The 20,063-nt window shown below is 46.4% G+C and overlaps 1 protein-coding gene across 1 annotated transcript in view; it reads left to right on the forward strand.

Moving 5' to 3' along the window:
• Window positions 1-15,631, forward strand: part of HIP1 (huntingtin interacting protein 1) — a 66,670-nt gene extending 51,039 nt beyond the window's left edge. Inside the window, exons 23-32 of the mRNA XM_006154958.2 lie at window positions 3,513-3,623; window positions 4,418-4,476; window positions 4,874-4,967; window positions 6,950-7,050; window positions 7,292-7,397; window positions 8,130-8,253; window positions 8,691-8,752; window positions 11,075-11,183; window positions 11,856-11,937; window positions 12,324-15,631. Of these exons, the coding sequence (XP_006155020.1) occupies window positions 3,513-3,623; window positions 4,418-4,476; window positions 4,874-4,967; window positions 6,950-7,050; window positions 7,292-7,397; window positions 8,130-8,253; window positions 8,691-8,752; window positions 11,075-11,183; window positions 11,856-11,908 (819 nt within the window). The 3' untranslated portion in view covers window positions 11,909-11,937; window positions 12,324-15,631. The remainder of the gene's footprint in view (window positions 1-3,512; window positions 3,624-4,417; window positions 4,477-4,873; window positions 4,968-6,949; window positions 7,051-7,291; window positions 7,398-8,129; window positions 8,254-8,690; window positions 8,753-11,074; window positions 11,184-11,855; window positions 11,938-12,323) is intronic.
• Window positions 15,632-20,063: the final 4,432 nt, after the last annotated feature.

Raw genomic sequence — 20,063 nt, forward strand, 5'->3', positions numbered from 1 at the left:
CGAGTCCTGGACCTGGCGGCTTGCTTTTTCACTTTCTCTCTCTCTCTCTCTCTCTCTCTGTCCCTCTCTGGTCAAATGTAAATAAACAAATGAATAAATAATAAATAAAGTTAAATAAAATAATGTTTAAAATAATAATAATAACAAATGGAATTAAATAAATAATTAATTGTTTAAATTTAAAAAAAAAAAAAAAAAAAACTCATGCCTGGATGTGTGTATGAATGCCCAAAATTCTGAGAGGAGAATGGAAGAGATTGCTATGTGGTCATCACCTCGGGGAGTGATTTCTTGCCTTCCGTCTCTCTCTATCTCTCTGGCAAGTGCACACACTCTATAGCAAAAATCTCTAAATATATATATGTGTGTGTGTGTGTGTGTGTGTGTATAGCAGGTGGTAAATACCCAGCAAATATTTAATTAATTGGATATGCACACTGAGAGAGCAAAACAGATAAAAAAGATGAATGTGACCGGAGAAGTGGGCAATGGGATGGGGAACCTTGGACATCGGGATGAAGGGAGCCTGGGTAATTGCTCACTTGTCAATCAGATAGCACAGTCGTATTGCTTCTTCAGCATCATTAAGTGGGGTAGCGCTGTCATAGACAGCCTGCCTTTGCTGGAGGTAGAGCATCTACCCAGTGTGTTGCTGAACTGAGTAAACTGAGAACTTAGTACGTGTGTGCATAGAATGCAAGACACGTGAGACACATAATTAAATGAATAAAAAACAAAGCCAAGTGTGGTAGAGAGATCATGGGCAGGCTTACTTTCTGGCAATAGGGCTACAGGATTCAGAGACTCTTCCCAGCACAGGACATGGAAAACACTAGATAGCAAGGTGCTGTACACTCCCACATGACTGACCCCAGTTCGAGTCCCAGACCTGGTCCCCTCCTTTCTTGCTTTATCTCTCTCTCTCTCCCTCTGTGTGTCTGTGTGTGTGTGTGTTTCTCTCTGGCCAAATTAAAGTAAATAAATGAATAAATAAAGTTAAATAGAATTGTTTTTTTTTAAGTGTAATTGAGTAACTGGCTAAAAACAAAACAAAAAAAATATTTCAAAATCAGCAACCAAAAGGATGCGAGAGATAGTTTGTGTCCTAGGAAATTTCTGCTGTCTCTGGCAGCCTAGAGTTTGGATTTTAATGGGCCCCATCTACAGAGGAGAACAAGAAACAAAACCTACTGATAGATGTAAGTAGGAGAGACAACTGACATGGAGATCTTTCCTCCCAAAAAAGGAACCCCAAATGGTCGCATTTTGAGTAAATGGGGAAAAGAAGCCTACTGTACAGAAAATACTTAAGCCTTTGTTCTGGGATGAGAAAAAAAAAAAAAAAAAAAAAACAGTTCTTACGCTAACCCCATGGCCTGGTAGCTAAGGGAACTGGATCCCACACAGCTGACTAAACAGTTTGAGTTCGAGTCCCCAGGGCTTGAAAAACATGCTGGGTATGAGTGTGTGCATGCCCCAAATCCCAGCAGGACAGACATATTGAGAAGAGATTGCAGTGTGACTACACCCCATTGGGGGAGAGCTCTCTTTCTGTCTCTCTCTCTGTCTCTCTCTCTCTCTCTCTCTAGTAAGTGCATACATCCTCTGGCAAAGATAAAAAGGAAAAAGAAAACACAACTCTCTAGAGAATTTCTAACAAGCTACCATCAGGGGCCAAATACACTACCTATATGACCTGAAAAACCTGAAGCAGAAATTAAGTTTGAAGTAGGTTGTTAGAGACCCAGGCACCTGGTAGAAGCAGATTCCGATTATCTCCGGAGGAATATACTTTTTTAAAAAAGAATTATTTTATTTTATGTGTTATTATTTGACCAGAGAGAGGAAGAGTGAGAGAGAGAGATAGCAACCAACCATGTCCGGGACCTGAACCATGGTCAGCCATGTGGAAGTCCAGCGGCTTAACCAGCATGCTACCCGCCAGCCCAGAATATACTTTTTTTATTATTATTATTCATTTTTGCCATGAGAACCAGAGAGGCATCCTCATGAGGTCTTCATGCCATGATCCATCCCCATCCTCAGCCCAGCCCAAGATGATATAACTGCCTCATGATTCTTGTGCAAGTAAAGATAAGTAAGGGTCATGGCTCAGCCTCCGTAGCATCCTAGATGGCAGTGCTGGAAGTCACGTGGCCAACCGGAGGTGCAGGCCAGAGTGTGTGTTGGAGCCCAGGATCCTGAGGATGGAAGGCTAGGATAGGAGGGTCACGGCATGGGGAAACCGTGTTCAGGATTCGTTCTCCTTTTCTCTCTCATACACCCATGCTTGCTCTTTATCATAAAAACAGATAGGGGTCTTAGTAGTGGAAGATATCATCTATATTTTGAAAAGTTTTAGAAAGATCTCCCATGTAGCAAACACAATAGACAATGCACAAATACAGGCTTAGGAGCTGAGCTGCTGCCGCTTAGTAGATTCACAGGCTTGGGCAGTGATGCTTCCCTGGGAAGAGGTAGATTTCATGCAGAGCATGAAATTCCAGAGTTCATGTCATAGAGAGTACTAGATAAGCAAGCCTAGGAGCTGTGTTTTCCTCTCCTCCCAAAACCAAGGTTGAGGCAAGGTCTCCTATTTGGCAGCTCTTTTCCCCCACCTACTCAAGGTGTAACTCTTTGGGGTTCTCTCTCTCGTTAGAGGGCATGTGCACTTGCCAGAGAGAGAGGAAGGAAGGAGAAAACACTCCCTATGGGAAGTAGTCACATTGTGATTTCTTCTGTCTCTTCTCCTTCATCTCTTTTTCTTTTTCCTTTTATTAATTTTTTCCAGTTAACTTTATTCATTTATTTATTCATTTGTTTATTTCAATTTAACCAGCGAGAGAGAAAAGGAGAGAGAAAGTGAGAAAACAAGCCGCCAGGTCTGAGACTCGAACCGTGGTCAGCCATGTGGGAATCCAGTGCCCTTAACCACCATGCCACCCGCCAGCACCATCCTTCATCTCTTTCTCCTTTTGGAATTTTGGATACATATGCACCCAAAGTGGTTTTCTTTCTTTTTTTTTTAGAGAGATTTTTACTATAGGGTGCATGCACTTGCTAGAGAGACAAAGAGACAGAAAGTAAGAAGTCACCCCCCCAGGGAGGATGGCCACACCACAGCCCCTTCTCCTCCATTCTTCTCTCATGATTCTGGACATGCATGCACACTCACCCAGCATGAGTGTCAAGCTGCTGGGTCCAGGACTCAAACCACGTTGGCCATGTGGGAGTCCAGTGACATAACTGTTATGCTATCTGCTGGTCCTTCCAGTGTGGTTTTAAACTGCCAGGTCTGAGACTTGAACCATGTGGTTGGCCACATAGAATCAGCTGCCTTAATCACCAGGCCACGGGTTGGCCCTTGGAGCCACCTTTTTTGGGAGGAGGGATCTCCATGACTTGCAGAAGATGTTCCATGTTGGGGCCCTCTGCCATCTCAAGGGTGACAGGTGTGCCAGAGAAGAGAGGAGGGGAAAGAGCCCTTTCAGCCTCTCTGATGCTCTTCACAGGAGCTCCTGCCCAGAGGCCTGGACATCAAACAGGAGGAGTTGGGGGACCTGGTGGACAAGGAGATGGCAGCCACTTCCGCGGCCATTGAAGCTGCCACAGCCAGAATAGAGGTATGGAGGTTTCCGCTGGTCTAAACCTGTGTTTGTGCAGCTGCCCTTTGGCCTCATGACATGTTTTAGTCACTTATTAAAGCTACAGCAGCCCGTTATCAAAGAATCCAAACCCAAACTCACTGGCCTCTCTGAACAGTCAGAAATGGGAAGGTTCTCACTGAGGGAAAGTGAGTAGTTTCCTAGGAGATCAGATACTTTAGTGTCAGATTGTCTTGGGTTCAGTTTCTACACGGACCACTGAGTACGTAAGTCCTACTAAGTCACATTCACCTCGCCAAGACTCAGATTCCATTTCATATGGTATAATAATAATTCCTACCCTAGAGAAACGTTGTAAACATTAAATCACATGTCTCCATGCTGGGCACTCGGTAACTCATTGGCACCCACAACCAGTGGGAATGGCTCTCAGACAAAGCGGAGTGGGCGCTATTGAAACAAGCAGATGTTACCCTTTCAGGGAAAGCATCAAGCCACCCACCATGGTATAAGCACCTGCCCCAGTACAGCTGCTCCTGTTTAGGTGGCACTGTAGCTCCTAGCATCCTGTGGCCGCCAGCTGAGTGCCAGGATGTCAAGATCCTCACTGACTGGAGAGCCAGCCTGCCAGAGCTGTGCTCCACCTGCATGTAGTGGAGGTCGGCTTTCTTTCCTAGCTCTTGCAAAGACGTGGATGGGAACTTCCAGATCCAGATTTCTCAGCCACTGCAAGACATTGAAGCACAACAGAGACTTTAGAGGATTCTTAGTGCTCCTGATGTATTTAGCAGCTGCGCTTCTTTTTTTAACAGGAGATGCTCAGCAAATCCCGAGCTGGAGACACCGGGGTCAAGTTGGAGGTGAATGAGAGGTCAGTCGGACAGCACGGTAGCGCTGAGGCCAGCAGCATGTCGCCTTACAGTGGGTTGTGCTTCACATCCCCATTCGGGATTGAGAGTGGACTATCAGGAGGCACAGGGGAGGGACGAGCCAGTGCTCTTATTGGTAATAGTATTAGGGATGACAGTGATGTCGCTGTCGCAGTTCAGGGGAAAGGAACCCCGAGAATCCCTGACTGCACTCCTCAGGAAGAAGACCCACAGTCAGGTCTTCTCACTCACCGGCCTTTCTTCAGAGCATCCCAGCACCCTCAGCGTCTTCCCTGCCTCTTCCCCATTCCACGTTGGCCTTTGCTTTAGGAGTAGAAACGAGAACAGCCTTTCTCATTGCTCTTAGTCTCTGTGTCCTGACCTTTTTTTCCCCCCTAGGATCCTTGGTTCTTGTACTAGCCTGATGCAAGCCATTCAGGTTCTGATCGTGGCCTCTAAGGACCTCCAGAGAGAGATTGTGGAGAGTGGCAGGGTGAGCATGGGTGTGGCCGTGGACAGAGAACAGATATATGGGTTCCCAGAGCACCGAGGGGCTCCCCACAGTCACTGAGGTCTTTTTATGCCATTGTCTCACAGGGTATAGCTGCCACTCCCATGGATGTTCACAGATGCCATGGGCAGAAGCTGGGGCCTTGCCAGCCCCAGAGGGCAGTCAGCCATAGATTTTCTACTCCAGCTCATTTACCCAGGCGCCATTGTTGGAACTCACTGTGGGAGCGCCATGTACATTGCTAGTCTGGGCCTTCTCGGGAGGAAGTGAAGACTTGGAAACTGGGCACATCCTAAGAGCAAACCTGGGTTGAGCATCTCTTAAGGAAAATACTTGGAACCAGAGGAGTTTCAGATTTGGGATCTTTCCAGATTTGGGAATATTTGCATGTACATAAAGACATATCTTGGGGAAGGGAACCCAAGTCGAAACATGAAACTCCTCTGTGTTTCACATATACTTTCTACATATAGCCTGGAAGTCATTTTTTTGGCAGTATTTTTGTATTCAGCGTTTTGTTTTCATCCTTCCCATGAGATCAGCTGTGAACAATTTTCCATTTGAAGTGTCGTGCTGGCACTCAAAAAGTTTCAGGTTTTAGAGCATTTTCAGATTTGGGAATTGTAGATTAGGGGTATCCAAGCCTGTGTCAGCTTTTCACAGGGAACTCTGCCATGTCTGTTTCTGGTGGCAGAGTCAACTTGTCCCTACTCATAGACAGCCCGTCTTTCATGTCTTTGTGTTCTTACTCCTTTGCTGATGTTAATTGTCACACCCTGTATGCAGCTACAGTTCAGGAGGCTTGAGTCCACAGAAGGGGCTGAGCCTGAAAACAGTCCTGTAAAGCAAGCAGCCATTCTGCCTTTTCTTTTCTCCTTTTTTTAAAAAAAAATTAATTTAATTTATTAATAATAATAATTTGCTACAGGGCATGTATACTCACCAGAGAGAGAGAGGAAGTGAGGAACCCAACCACCAAATCCAGGACTCTAAGCACAGCTGGCCATGTGGGAGTCTAGCACTTTAACCGCCGCACCACCTGCTGATTCCCTTGTTTTGTTTTGTTTTAATGAGCAAGCAAGAAAGAGAAAGATGCTGGGGGCGGGGGTGTGTGTGTGTGGAGAGATGGGTGTTTTTTCTGACCGCGCCTTGCTATGCCACGTTCTTCTTGCCTCAGCCTCCCAATGAGTCAGGACCACACACACATACACACATACCACCAAGGCCAGCCACACAGCCTGCACTCCAGTGCCTTCTGTGCTGGGCCTGGTGGTGCTTTTCACTGGTGTGAGAGGTAATGTATTCTGTCCCTAAAATAGAAAGATGGACTGAGCAAGGAGCTTCTGCACACTCTCAGATGATCAGGCAGATTCCAAAGCATGAAAACATTTTAAAAATCCAAGTAGAGGCCAAGCAGGTGGCATGGAGGTTACGGTGGCTGAATCCCCCAGGGCTGACTCTGTGACTTGGGTCCCGGAACCGGCAACTTGAGAAGCACACCAGATGCATATGTGTGCGTGCCCAAGGTCCAGAGAGGAGAACAGAGAAGAATAGATTGCGGTGTGGCCATCCCCACTGGGGAATGATTTCTCAGTTTCCTTCTCTCTGTCTCTCCAGGGAGCACACACACCCTATACCAAACTAAAAATACTTAAACATCCAAGTAGAAATAAATTTAAACATTTATTCACCAGGTACTCTCCTCTCTGGGAATCACAGAGAGCAGCTAAACTCCTCTCAGATCAGAATCTACTCTTTTTTTTTTTTTTTTTTTTTTTCCTGCATGACCTTGAGAAAAGTATTTTTGCCTCTCTGGGTCTTAGTTTCTTATCTGTGGAATGGAAACGATAATGCTTACCTTTCAGAGTCACTATAAAGACTAGATGGGATAAAAATATGTAAAAGCTCCTGGGATGCAGTAGGCACTCATAGGAGGTGGCAATTACTATTCTTTACGTCTCTAGGGTACAGCATCCCCCAAAGAGTTTTATGCGAAGAACTCTCGATGGACAGAAGGACTCATCTCAGCCTCCAAAGCCGTGGGCTGGGGAGCCACTGTCATGGTGTAAGTATCTGATGATCCCGAGGCTCCTCCTTTCCCGCTTCCCGTTGATCTCAGAGAATAGCTCAGGCAGGAAAGCCTGCACCCTAGAAGTGCACTGTTGATAGGAGGTCAGCGAGCCTGGATCTCCCAGGGCGACAGGGTAGAGTAGGCAGCTGACTAGCCCGGGCGATGGTGGTGACCCAGAGGTGGGATCATGAGGGGTTGCAGCTGTCACCTCATGCATGTTGTCCTTTCCCGTCAGGGATGCAGCAGATCTGGTGGTCCAAGGCAGAGGGAAATTTGAGGAGCTGATGGTGTGCTCCCGCGAAATCGCTGCCAGCACGGCCCAGCTTGTGGCCGCGTCCAAGGTATGGACCTGTGCAGGACTCCCTGGAACGCCAGCCTGGCTAGGTTAGAGAATACCTGGACGAGGGCTTAGCCCCAGGACAGGTGATTTATGTGGGGTGCAGGAAGGCTGGGCTCTAAATAAAAGTTCTGGCTCTCAGGGGTCTCATACCACCTGTCAGCAAGGAGCCCCTTCACCCAGATTGCCACACGCCCTCCTTGTGGCTCTCCACTTCTGTTACAAGTGGCCTTGGAAGCTCCCACCTGTGCCATCTTCTGATGAGCAGTTCCCAGCATTCAGGGAACACTCAAATAAGGAGCAGGTTGGTGGAGTAAACAGGTCACATGGCTCAGCTCTGAGCATCCACAGCCAATCTCTGCCGTTCTTTGTTAGTTTCCAAATCTGAACCGGTGCCCCGGCAAATTCTCGTGCCAACCTCGCCACCTCTCATGAGTTTGACAGCCTCCCCATGAGTGTTATTTATCCTTACTCCTGGTTGTCCTAATTATTTATAATTGTCCTAATAATTTATCCAGATGAGTGGTAAAACGAGAATTTCTGGCCTCTAAGCAAATAAGCTTTTTAGTGTATTTCACATATACCAGGAGCTGACTCTATTAAGTGGCAGTTTTTGAGAAGTTGATTAGTGACTACGACAGATCATACATATTTGTCAAGAATATCAGAAGGACTGTTTGGTTCAGTCCTTGTGGCCCTGAGTGAGGCATGAGCCAAATCTGCTTTGTCCTGGCAGGTGAAAGCTGATAAGGACAGTCCCAACCTAGCCCAGCTGCAGCAGGCCTCCCGTGGAGTAAACCAGGCCACTGCGGGAGTCGTGGCCTCAACCATTTCCGGCAAATCTCAGATTGAGGAGACAGGTATCTTTTCAGAAGTGAAGATCATCTTACCCACCTTATTTAGCCAATTTCTCTATTCTTCCCCCACGATACCAGTTTCCTACAGTTCTGTTTCTAAATTTCCTCTTTTTTACAATCATGCTTACTTTCTTCATTAGACGGCACCACATAGGCAGGCTGTTTATATTGCTACGATGACAGGCCCTTAAGTAGATTTTCCAGTTAGCCATTTCTCTGAATTCACAGAAATAACTCTCCTAGCCTAGTTGCCCCTGGGGAGGTCAGATCCGGGTTAGCCCATAACCTCTTCATCCTTCCTTCCTCTTCATCACATAATGCATTGCATGCACTAACAAATGGCTAAGTATCACAGCAGAGGGTGGATATGGCCGCCTCTTGGGCGAGAGTCAGCTGGGGTTATAGCCTTTCACAAGACCTTATGATTTCTATCCTTGTAGATAATATGGACTTCTCAAACATGACGTTGACGCAGATCAAACGCCAAGAGATGGATTCCCAGGTGAGAATTCCATCTGTAAGTCTAGACTGTCTTTATTGCCTAGAGAGCAAACCCCAGATATTAGTCCCATGGAGAGAAGTGAGAGAGAGAGAGAGAGATCTGGGAGAAATGAACTACTATCCCAAGACTGAATGTGAGTGGAAAGAAACAGTGGAGGTGAAGAGAGGTAATTAGTAAAGATCAGAATCTTAACTCAGGGGGCCAGCAGATGGTGTAGTGGTTACATTACTGGACTCCCACATGACCTACCATAGTTCGAATCCCAGACTCTATGACTTGAAACTCACACTGGGCGCATGTGCGTGTGTGCCCAAGAGGAGAAGGGATTGTGGCATGACCATCTCCCCTGGGGGTGATTTTTTCACTTTCCCTCTCTCTCTCTGATGAATGCAAATGCCATAAGGCAAAAAAAAAAAAAAACCTAACTCCAGCCCACTAGTCTTAGAGCAATGTTCTAGGCATTGTCAAGGATTTCCTAGAGCCCACAGACTATTACCTAATAGTCTTACTGTGGACAGTTTTTTTAAAAAAACTTTGTGGGAACCAGCAGTTAGCGTAATGGCTATGTCGCTGGACTCCCACGTAGTCGACCGCGGTTCATGTCCCGGACCCGGTGGCTTAAAACTCATGCCGGGCGCGTGTGCGTGCGTGCCCAAGATCCCGAGAGGGGAATGGAGGAGAAGGGATTGCGGCGTGACCATCCCCCCTGGGGGGTGATTTCTCACTTTCTGTCTCTCTGTCTCTCTCTGTCTGGCGAGCGCACGCGCCCTACAGTGAAAATCTCTCCAAAAAAAAAAAAAAACTTTGTGAATTAATTATATATTTAGTAAAAGGTAAGTCAATTAATTGTTAACTCAGCAAAAGTAATGGCATTATTTCTGTTACTCAGTAAAGGTAAGAAAAATAGGAATCAGTGGGATCCTGAGCAAAATCTGATGATAGAATTCTGGGTCATTGGTTGTGGGGTAAAATCTAAATTGGGGTAGAGTTTTACACGTGGTCATTCAACATCTTCAGGAAAAGCCATGTGACCAAATTTCTGCTAGCTACTAAAAGGACTCTCTTTTAGTGGCCTCATCGAGTCCAGTCCTTCTTGACTTTAAATACCACCTGTGCACAGATAATCCCAAATTCTCCTCACCTCGATCTTCTCCTGAGCTCTATGCTTGCCCAGTTGCCTACCTGTTAGCTCCACCCGATGCCTAATAGGTATCTCAAATGAAGCAAGGGTCTTGGTGTCTCTCACACCCAACTCAGACCTTCACCTGTTTTTTCCCAGCTCTGTAAATAGTTAGCACCACCCCTGACCTGTTGCTGAGCCTCAATCCTGGGAGTCCTACTGGGTTCTGTGCAGTTAAAGCTCTGGATCCCATATGGCCAACTTCATGGTTAGTCTTGGACCCAGCGGCTTGGAAGACTTGCCAGGAGTGTGTGCATGTATGTCCAAAATCCCGAGAGGAGAATGGAGGAGAAAGGATTGTGACATGGCCATGCCCACAAGGGGTGCTTTCTCACTTTCCCTCTGTCTCTCTTTTTCTCTCTGTCTCTGTCTCTATCTCTCTCCAGCAAGCACCTGCACCCTTTAGCAAAACCTTAAAAGAGAGGGGGGCAGTAAATGGTGTGGTGATTAGGGTGCTAGACTCTCATTTGGCCAACTGTGGCTCAAGACCCAGACTGGCAGCTTGCTTTCTCACTTTCCCTTTCTCTCTCTGTCTCTGTCTTGTCACATTTTAAAATAATAATAACAAATAAAATGAAACAATTCTTTAAAAAAAAAAAAAGAAAGAAAGAAAAGAAAAGAAGGACAATTGGAATACAGAAAAGGTGGTTAAGTCCAATTAAGACAGGCCTCAGGCCCAACCTCTGTGGTACAGCCAGTAGCATACTAGGCTGTGGAGCTAGAAGCCACTTACCAATTGCAATTTGAGTCCCTGGCCTATTCGGCCTAACAACATGCCTGGAGCCTGTGTATGTGCCTAGGACCCTGAACGGCTGGAAGTCTGGAGGAAGAGGGACATGGTGTGACCAGGTCTTGTGGAGGGTGCTCCTCTCCCCTCTCTATCTGTCTGTCTCTAAGTGTGTGTACATGTATCTATCATGATTTTTTTTTCATTTTAAGAATTATTTAATTTTATTTATTTATTTTAATTTGACCAGAGACAGAGAGGGGGAAAGTGAGAAAGCAAGCCACCAGGTCCAGGACTCAAACCGTGGTCAGCCATGTGGGAGTGTCCAGTGCCTCAACCACCATGCCACCTGCTGGCCCCGAATTAAAAATTTTTAAACACAGGTCTTAGGGCTCACCCACTACTTTCCCCACAGGTCAGGGTGCTGGAGCTAGAAAATGACTTGCAGAAGGAGCGTCAGAAGCTGGGAGAGCTTCGGAAAAAGCACTATGAACTCGCTGGTGTTGCTGAGGGCTGGGAGGAAGGTGAGTGCCTCTGAGGAACAGGGCAAGCCCACTGCAAGGAGAGCTGGCTATGTGTGGGGGGTGTGGCAGGAGGGGGCCCACTGGTCCTGGTCAGCAGCTCCCTCCTTCCCCTCACTCCTCAAAAACCTGTTTCTAATTCAACTGGGAATAACCATTAAACTTAAAACTGGGGCAAACTGGGGGAGGAAATGAAAGCTTTTACTGCCATGTTTTAAGGCCTAACTATTGGTTGATGGAGTTGTCATTCACTTCCTGGCCTGGCCTGCCTGGTTGACTTAGAGTAAATCACAAGGTTCTGACTACCTAGAGCCCGTGATTGGCAATGATGGCCAAGAGATAGATGGGTCATGAGTAGAGTAAACAAGAAAGGAGTAGAGTGAAGTAGCAGTAGGGCCACCTACCCAGACTCGCCACCGCCTAGAGTCTGTATATGCCATTTTGTCACATGTCCCATCCCAGCCGAGATGGTTGATTCTGCTGAACTTGACCAGCTCCGGGAAGCAACTGCAGATATACCTCAGGCATTCCCAGATGTTGCTGTCAGGGAATAGATGCTACGCCGGTTAGGATTATAATGTATTTTAGAGCCCAGCATGGTGACAGCTTTTGTTGGCTAGGTGATTTCATTCAGGTGTTAAGTGCTATGTGACAAAAATTATCATTGTCTTCCAGGAACAGAAACATCTCCAACTGTGCTGCAAGAAGCAGGAACTGAGAAAGACTAGAGCCACACCACTGCCCCATACGTCAGAGTGTAAATCCTTGTTACCCATCTATGTGTTTGTTATTTCCCGACCACAGACCGAGTTCTGGGAGCCCCAGTGGAAGCCACACCTCTCCCATTGACCAGAGCGGAGGACCTGCTTGACCCCAAAGACTTCCTGTCCATAGCAACACCTATTATGTCTGAATCTCAGATCCCTTTCCCCACATCCGAGAGCCAGGCTGGCCTGTGTTGCCTGTGAGCAAGCCCAGGTCCAAAGGGGAGGAGGGACAGGGCCCTTCAGCAGAGGACTGCCATCCGGTCCTACTTACTGTCTTACCCCTGCCACAATCAGTGTCCTTCCTACAGGGGCTTCTTGTTGTGGAGAGCCTGGAGAGGAAAGACCTTATGCATTTTCTTTTCTGTTTTCTTCTCAGTCTTTTCAGTTTCGTCATTTGCACAAACTTGTGAGCATCCGAGGGCTGGTGGATTCCAAACCAGGACACTACCCTGAACCTGCACAGTGGAAGACAGCAGGCGTGTCCTGGCTCAGAATGCCAAGGCAGTTCTCCCTTCTCTGGGCAGTTCCATGGAGTCCCACTGCTGCCGGTGGTGGTTGGTTGGGTGTTTTGGTTTTCTTTTTTTCAAGTGTCACTCATATAGCCAACTCTCCCAAAGGGCACACCCTGGAGCCCTGAGCTATCTGGGGCCTCCCCCCTCCCCCAGTGGTCACAGCGACGGTGCTGCTCAGGCTCCACCCTGGTGCTCCACCTCAGCCTCCACACTGAGCGCCCTGCGGAGCCAGTGCTGGTCAGTGAGGCCACCCTCCAGGGCCAGGGACAGCTTTCCTCAAAAGGCAGAAGCAGAGCGAGTGCCTTTCCTTCCCAAAGCTGGACCCCGCTGAGAGCCTCTGTCCACCCCACAAGTGAGAGAGCAACAAAAAGCAGGAAAGGAGGGGTATACACAGTGCCAGGTCTCCAGGGAACACCTTTCTTAGGAACTCCTGTGGCTGGGCCCAAACACCCGTCGTATGCCTGAGTGGAGCCAGTTCGGAGCAGCAATACTCCTCCCTCCAGGATGAATCGTCCATCCCACGTCACACGGCCACCTCCCTTCATACCCTGGGGAGCCCTGAGAGGGAGTGTGCAAGGGATTTCCAATTCCTTTCTTCAGATGTCTGCTTTAGCATCCTCTTAAATCTGAAGAAGACAATTCCATGTTCCACCTAATTGACAGACCCAGAAGATTAGACATACTTGCTCCCGTTGGGAAAGAACCCTGTGCTTGGTTTGGTACCTTTAATATTTATTACTAACCTTGAAGCAGCAGCGGCCTGGAGAAAGATGCTGAGAGCAGTCAGGAGCTCAGGGGTGACTGGCGAGGTCTGCACGGCTGCCCTGCACCCTCAGTCTTCAAGAGCCAGAGACAAGGCCCAGATGCTGCCCTGGACCGCTAACTGGCTTGGATCCCAAAGCAAGCAGGTTCCTCGGTGCATTTGGGTCGGGCGACAAGAAAGGGAACCACTGGCTTTGGCTCCTGCCAGGCACGCAGTTGCAGGCCCTCGGTGCCCTGTGGACAGGATGACGACAGAGGGCACATTAACAGCCTCTTAGAGACGGGCAACCTGACAGCACTTTTCCACTTCCAAATGGACCCCAGCATTTAAGTGACCTTCCAGTCTTGGAAAAAATGGTGTCTTCCTCCTCCATCTGTAGCAACTTAGGTAGTAGCCGACAAGCATTTCCCAGGACCTGTCCCACAGGAACATTGCAAGTTCTGCTACATGACAGGTTGTGAGACTTCTGTTTGATCACTGTGAATCAACCCTCCTTCTTCCTAACACCCCTCCCCCAACTCCCTCTCTGCATTTTCTAAGTGGGGCACTCAGAGAACTGTCTCCCAGGAACTCAGACACATGACCTCCGTACTGGGCTCAGGAGGTATCAGCAGTAGAAACTGGGTTGTCTTAGTTTAATGCTTCTTGTACTCAGCATTTTTCCATTTCAAGGGTCAACATTTCCAAAAGTGATTAATCCAAAATCACAGCCATTCACATCTTGTACCAAATTACCAATGTGGTAGAAAAGTCTAGTGTATTGAGCCAGATTAAGATCCTCTGAATAACACTCTAAAAAGAAGCCACTGTCATTTAAAACTATTCATGGACTTGGTTTGAGTAATAAAGCAGTTAAGAAAGCTATTCAACAGGAGCACAGGCTAATTCAGTCTCACAGGAAATGAATACCTGTCAGATGTACTGTGATAACTTTCATAATAGCTCCGCTTAGAAACAACGCCATTCTCTAGCCATAACCAAATTATCTACCTTGGCTCTTCTAAAAATGAGTGTGTGATAGTTGGTGTGAAATAGCTTGGATCACATCTTCAAGCTAAAAATGAGCCTCCCAGCCTTCTGATGAGTCACTGAACATCCTGAGACTGAAGTCTTGTGGGTGAGTGTAAATGGGTCAGAAGGAAACAGGACCGCCACAACGTGATGGCTTCGGGTTGATAAGAGGGGGATACAGCTACATTTGTAATTCTGTAATTCCCTGATACCTCTAGAGTAAGGATATTTGTGTACGTGATAAGGGAAAAGTTAGAAGAAAAGACCTACCTTTATGGAGTTGTTTTATATCTAAGCAAGGAGTTTAAATTAGACTAGGATTTAGATTGCTTCTTGGGTCTGCTGCCCACAGTATCCCTGGGATCCCACCTGAATATGAATCCTTTCCCCCTTGCTTGGGGGAACCAAATGCTGTTCAGAACATTCTTTCTTGGGGTTGTTCCAGCTACTGAATCAGACACAGGTTTACATCGGGTACCACAGGCATCACAAGCACTTGTCATTTTGGTCAGGTTAGTTTGCTTTGGCCTCTCCTCCTGAGATGCTGGTTCTCAGCTTGCACCTGGGAGTTTCTTACTTCTTGGTCAGCTCATGGTCTAGAGAGATCTCCTGGCTCTGCTTTATTCCGGTCTTTAATAACTGGTCAGTGTCCTGCTACCTTCTGCCAGCTCTCCAATCTCTGGGAGCCCTTACTGCCAATGAAAGCCTTCAGTCCCAACATTGGCCTTCCAGCCAGACCGGCTGTACCATCCTTGGACCTCCAGAGACGGCATCACCTGTAGCATAGAACACCACCACCACGAGCCTGCCAGCCATGAACACAGCAAACTGGGCCCGCCGTTTGCTGCTCAAGTCCCCTGTCGCCCAGGTCCAGACCACATGCAGGATCACCAACAGCAGTGGTAGCCCTGCCTCTTCTCGTACCCCAGGAACCAAAGCAACATGAAACAATTGGTTTAGATGCTATTGGGTCCGATTCTGAGAGTAGATTTTTTTTCCAGACACATCTTTCAGGTGACCCTCAACTACCTCAGGTTTGAAGGCCCTAAGTTAAGCTGAGTACCATTCATAGGGGCAAACCGAGGGGGTTTGGTGAAATCTTGGTAATAATGCTGTTGTTTCAAACTTAGAACACACTCTTCCACATTTAGATCTGCAGGGATAAGGTTGGGTTCGTTTTTTCTTCTGTTTTTAATCTTGGCCCCAGTTCACCATTAGAATAGTTCCTATAAATAAATTTCATTTCTCACTGAGTGCCTACCTTCCCAGGGCAGGTAGCCACTGGCTTTTGTTTCCTCCAACCAGACTTTTATTATGGTATTAAGACCTTTCTTTGTATAATACATTGCATCTGTGTTTTCAATTTTTCAAATAAATACTTCAGCCTGGCTGTTGAGACTGGTGGTGATAACATACTGACCAAAGTGGCTCTGAGGTTTTGGTGCCAATGAAAAGCCTGCTTTTATATCCCGAGGTTCATGGAATCCACTGAGCTCTGCACGTCGGGGAATATATCTTAGAAACATTAGTTTGTGCTTTATAGACATGTTCTATTTGTACACTTTCCTGTCTACGGGAACAATAAAACAGAAAGTACCAAAGTAGTTAGTACTGTAATTTAGCTATTAGGTTGTCTGGAAAGTCATGACGTATTTTTCTATGCAAAAAAAATGCATCATAACTGGGACCACGGTTCAAATCCCAGACCCAGCAGGTTAGAAATCACACCAGGTGTGTTTGTATGTGTGTGTACATGCATGTCCAAAATCCTAAGAGACTGGAGGAGAAGGAATTGCGGCACAGCCATACCCCTTGGGGGCTGATTTCTTGCTTTCTGTCTCTGCCCAGTGATCGCACCTCACACACCCTATACCAAAAATCTATCTTTAAAAAGCAAAATGCATCCCCAAAAAAAGGGACCAGCAGTTAGTGTAGTGGCTATGTTGCTAGATTCCCACGTAGTCGACCACGGTTCGCATCCTGCACCCGGTGGCTTAAAACTCGCCGGGCGTGTGTGCGTGCATGCCCAAGATCCCAGAGTTGTGGAGAAGGGATTGCGGCATGGCCATCCCCCCTGGGGGGGGGGTGATTTCTCCCTTTCTGTCTCTGTCTCTGCTCTGTCTGGTGAGCGCATGCGCCCTACATTGAAAACCTCTCAAAAAAAAAATGCATCATGACTTTCTCACAGCCAGTAGAAGGCCCAGTCTGCCTGAAACCTGAGAGCTCAGGCTGTGACTGCTCCATCTCCACTTTTTTTATGCAAAATATAACCTACCTTAAAATCGAGTACAACTGATTCTGCTGAGGGACTGAACCTATTAATCACAAAGGGATTCCGAACAAGCAGGTCACAGCAACCAGAGGATTTGCAGAGGGAGCAGCAAAATGGGGCTGGTCTTCATGGTCTTTCCTTGGTGGGATTAGCTACCACTTAAAGCTGCCAGTGTGTGCAACTGAGGGGACCTTCAGGGGAGAAACGGATAGGAGCTGGGGCAGCAGGACTGCCATGGAGGCCCATGCTTTTGTAAAGCCTTCATTGAAGTTTTCTAAGTTCCCTTTCAGAGCCCAGGTCCAGCCTAAGCCAATGCCACCGTCCAGGCAGCTTTTTCCCTCCCAGGCATGCTTGACTCAATACTTGGGTCACCCACACATGACCTTGACCAGCTCCCGCAGAAGGTCTTCCTGGGGACTCATAGGCCCCAACTCTAGGAGAGAGGACAGTCTGGCTAGCTGGTCACTGGCCAGCAGAGTATTAGGAATTGTGAATGCTGTTTGCATATCATTAAAAAGGAAGGGGCAGGGGCCAGCTGGTGGTTATAGCAGCTGGATCGCACATGGCTAATTGCCAAAATCACAAAAGGCCAGAGAAATGGAGAAGGGATTGCTACGTACCATCCACCATGGGGCACTTCCCTTCTTTTCTGTTTCTCTACAGCAAGTGCACACAACCTCTTGTAATTTTTCTTTCTTTTTTTTTTCTAAGAGGTATTTTTGCTATAGGGCACAGACGCTGGAGAGACAGAAAGCGGCAAATCAACCCCTCCCCCCAGGGGGGATGGCCACACTACATCCCCTTCTCTGTTCTCTTCTGGAGATGATTGGGGGTATGTGTGCGCAAATTACATCCAACGTGAGTTTCAAGCTGCTAGGTCTGGGACTCGAAACACACCCAGCCTCATGGAAGTCCATCATTTTAACCGTTATGCTACCTGCTGACCTCAAACTCTGGCAAATTAAAAAAAAAAAAAAAAAAGTGGAGGAATTAGGGTTTAAATTTGGTGCACACATGGACCAAATTTGCCTAGGGCTTTACAGAGAGGACTGCCAGAGTGGAGGAACAAAGCTTTGAGAAAGGCAAGAGGAAAGACAAGCTAGGTGAAGTCTAAGCCGACATAGCTGGAGTTTATTATGTGAGCAAGCTTTACTCTTGGCTCATCTTGGTAATCCCGTCTCTAACCCCTTATCCCATATATGGGAGACCTTTAAACATTACTTTGGAGTGAATAAATGAATCCTTTTGCACTGCACTCTTAATTACTCACACTTTTTTTAAGCCTATAAGGGGCTACCAGGTGGCATAGTGGTTAAGGCACTGCATCTCTATATGGTTGACCGAAATACAAGTCCTGGACCTGACAGTTTGAAAATCATGCTGGGGAGGGAGGGCAGGGACTGTCAGATGGCATAATGCTTAGGTCACTGGACTCCCACATGGCCACCTGCAGTTCGAGTCCTAGAACTAGGAGCTTGAAACTCACTCTGGGTGCATGTGAGTTTGTTCCCAAAATCCCAAGAGGAGAATGGAGAAGGGATTGCAACGTGGCCATCCCCACCAGGGGGTAGTTTCTTGTTTCCTCTTTGTTTCTCCAGCAATCACATGCATTCTATAACAAAAATCTCTCTTAAAAAAAAAAAATCACACAAGGCATGTGTGCTGCATGCGTCCCCAAAATCTAGAAAGGAGAATGGAAGAGAAGAGATTGTGGCATGGCCATCACCCCAAGGGATGATTTCTCATTTTTCCTCTCACTGTCTCTCTTTGTCTCTCACTTTGCCAAGCATACGCACCCTATGACTAAATAAATAAATAAATAAATAAAGCCTGTTAGGTCCAGCCTCCGTGGCTTGATGGGAAGCATGTTGGGATGCAAAAAAAAAAAAAAAAAAATTCACAAACACATGGAAACAAACAACCTACTCCTTTTTTTTAAAATTTTTTTAAGAGGTTTATTTTGCTATAGGGCGTGTGCACTCGCCAGACAGAGAGAGACAGAAGAAAAGATATAATAAAGATCTTAGTAGAAATAAATGAAATAGAGAATAAAAGTACTATACAGAAAAGAAATGAAACCAAAAGCTGGTTCTTTTTTTTTTTTTTTTTTAGAGGTTTCTGCTATAGGGTGCATGCGCTCACCAGAGAGACAGAGGGACAGAAAGCGAGGAATCACCCCCCAGGGGAGATGGCCACATCACAATCCCTCCTTCTCCATTCTCCTCCTGGGATCTTGGGCATGCACACACATGCGCATGGAGTGAGTTTAAGCCACTGGGCCCAGGATCCTAATCATGGTCGACTGCGTGGTAGTCCAGCAACATAGCCATTACGCTAACTGCTGGTGGCATGATGGTTGAGGTACTGGACTCCTACCTGGCCAACTGTGGGTTGAGCCCAGACCTGATGGCTTGCTTTCTCACTTCCCTCTCTCTTTTTCTCTTTGTGTCTCTCTCTGGTCAAATTAAAAATAAATGAATAAATAAGTAAAAATTAGAATAAAAATAAATAAACTTTTGATTTTTTTTTTCCCCAAAGCACTTAGGGTCTCAAAATTTCATCCGGGACTCGAACCACCGTCAGCCATGTGGGAATTCAGCGCCCTTACCACCATGCCACCTGCTGGTCCTAATAAGCATTTTTTATAAAGAAAGGAAAGACTCTGTATGTCTCAGTATATACCAATTGTCTGCACTTTATAGCAGAAACTGCAAGTTTGGAAGGTGTAGTAGCAGGGAGGGCATGATAGATACTAGAGATAGTAAGGATAGGGGTAATATGGGGGTGGATCATGGAGGGAGGGAGGGGAACAGGAGAAGGAAATAAAAGTATGTTTAATTGACAAAAAAAGAAAAGCTATTTGCTAATGATACTGTATATAGTAATCTCTTTGTCTTAACTGATATGCATGGTATTTGTGCTAAAAAAAAAAAAAAGCAATGTTGTACAGTATAAAGATGTATGAGATTAAATGGGGCCAGCAGGTGGTGTGGTGGCCCAGTTTCGTTCTTCGACTGCGAGGATTCCTCTCCCTCTCTCTCTCTCTCTCTCTCTCTCTCTCTCTCTCTCTCTCCATGCCTCTCTAGTCAAATTAAAATAAATTAATTAAGTTAAACAAAATAATTATAAAAAAGATATATATATATATTTTAAATGACTACTATTACAACAGTTATGTCCTCTCAGTTCCTGTCAGTTCGGCAAACATGTTTGTTTGTTTTTAATTTGCTATGGGGCATTTTCACTCTCCAGAGAGAAACAGAAACAGAGAAGGGAGGAGTGAGAAGTCTCCCTCACCAAACCCTTCCCAGAAGGAATGACCATGCCGCAATTCCTTCTCCTCCATTTTCCTCTGGGGATGTTGGTGCATGTGCATATGCCTGACATGTTTTCTCAAGCCACCCGGTCATAGACTTGAACTGCTCAGTTGGCTGTAAGGAATCCTGCCACTTTAACCACCATGCCATCAGCTGGCAACATTGCTGGGTTCCTTTTTTTTTTTTTTTTTTTTAGAATTATTTTATTTAACTTTATTTATTTATTTTAATTTGACCAGAG

The sequence above is a fragment of the Tupaia chinensis genome, unplaced genomic scaffold, assembly GCF_000334495.1.
Source record: "Tupaia chinensis unplaced genomic scaffold, TupChi_1.0 Scaffold000429_1, whole genome shotgun sequence".
NCBI lineage: Eukaryota > Metazoa > Chordata > Mammalia > Scandentia > Tupaiidae > Tupaia > Tupaia belangeri.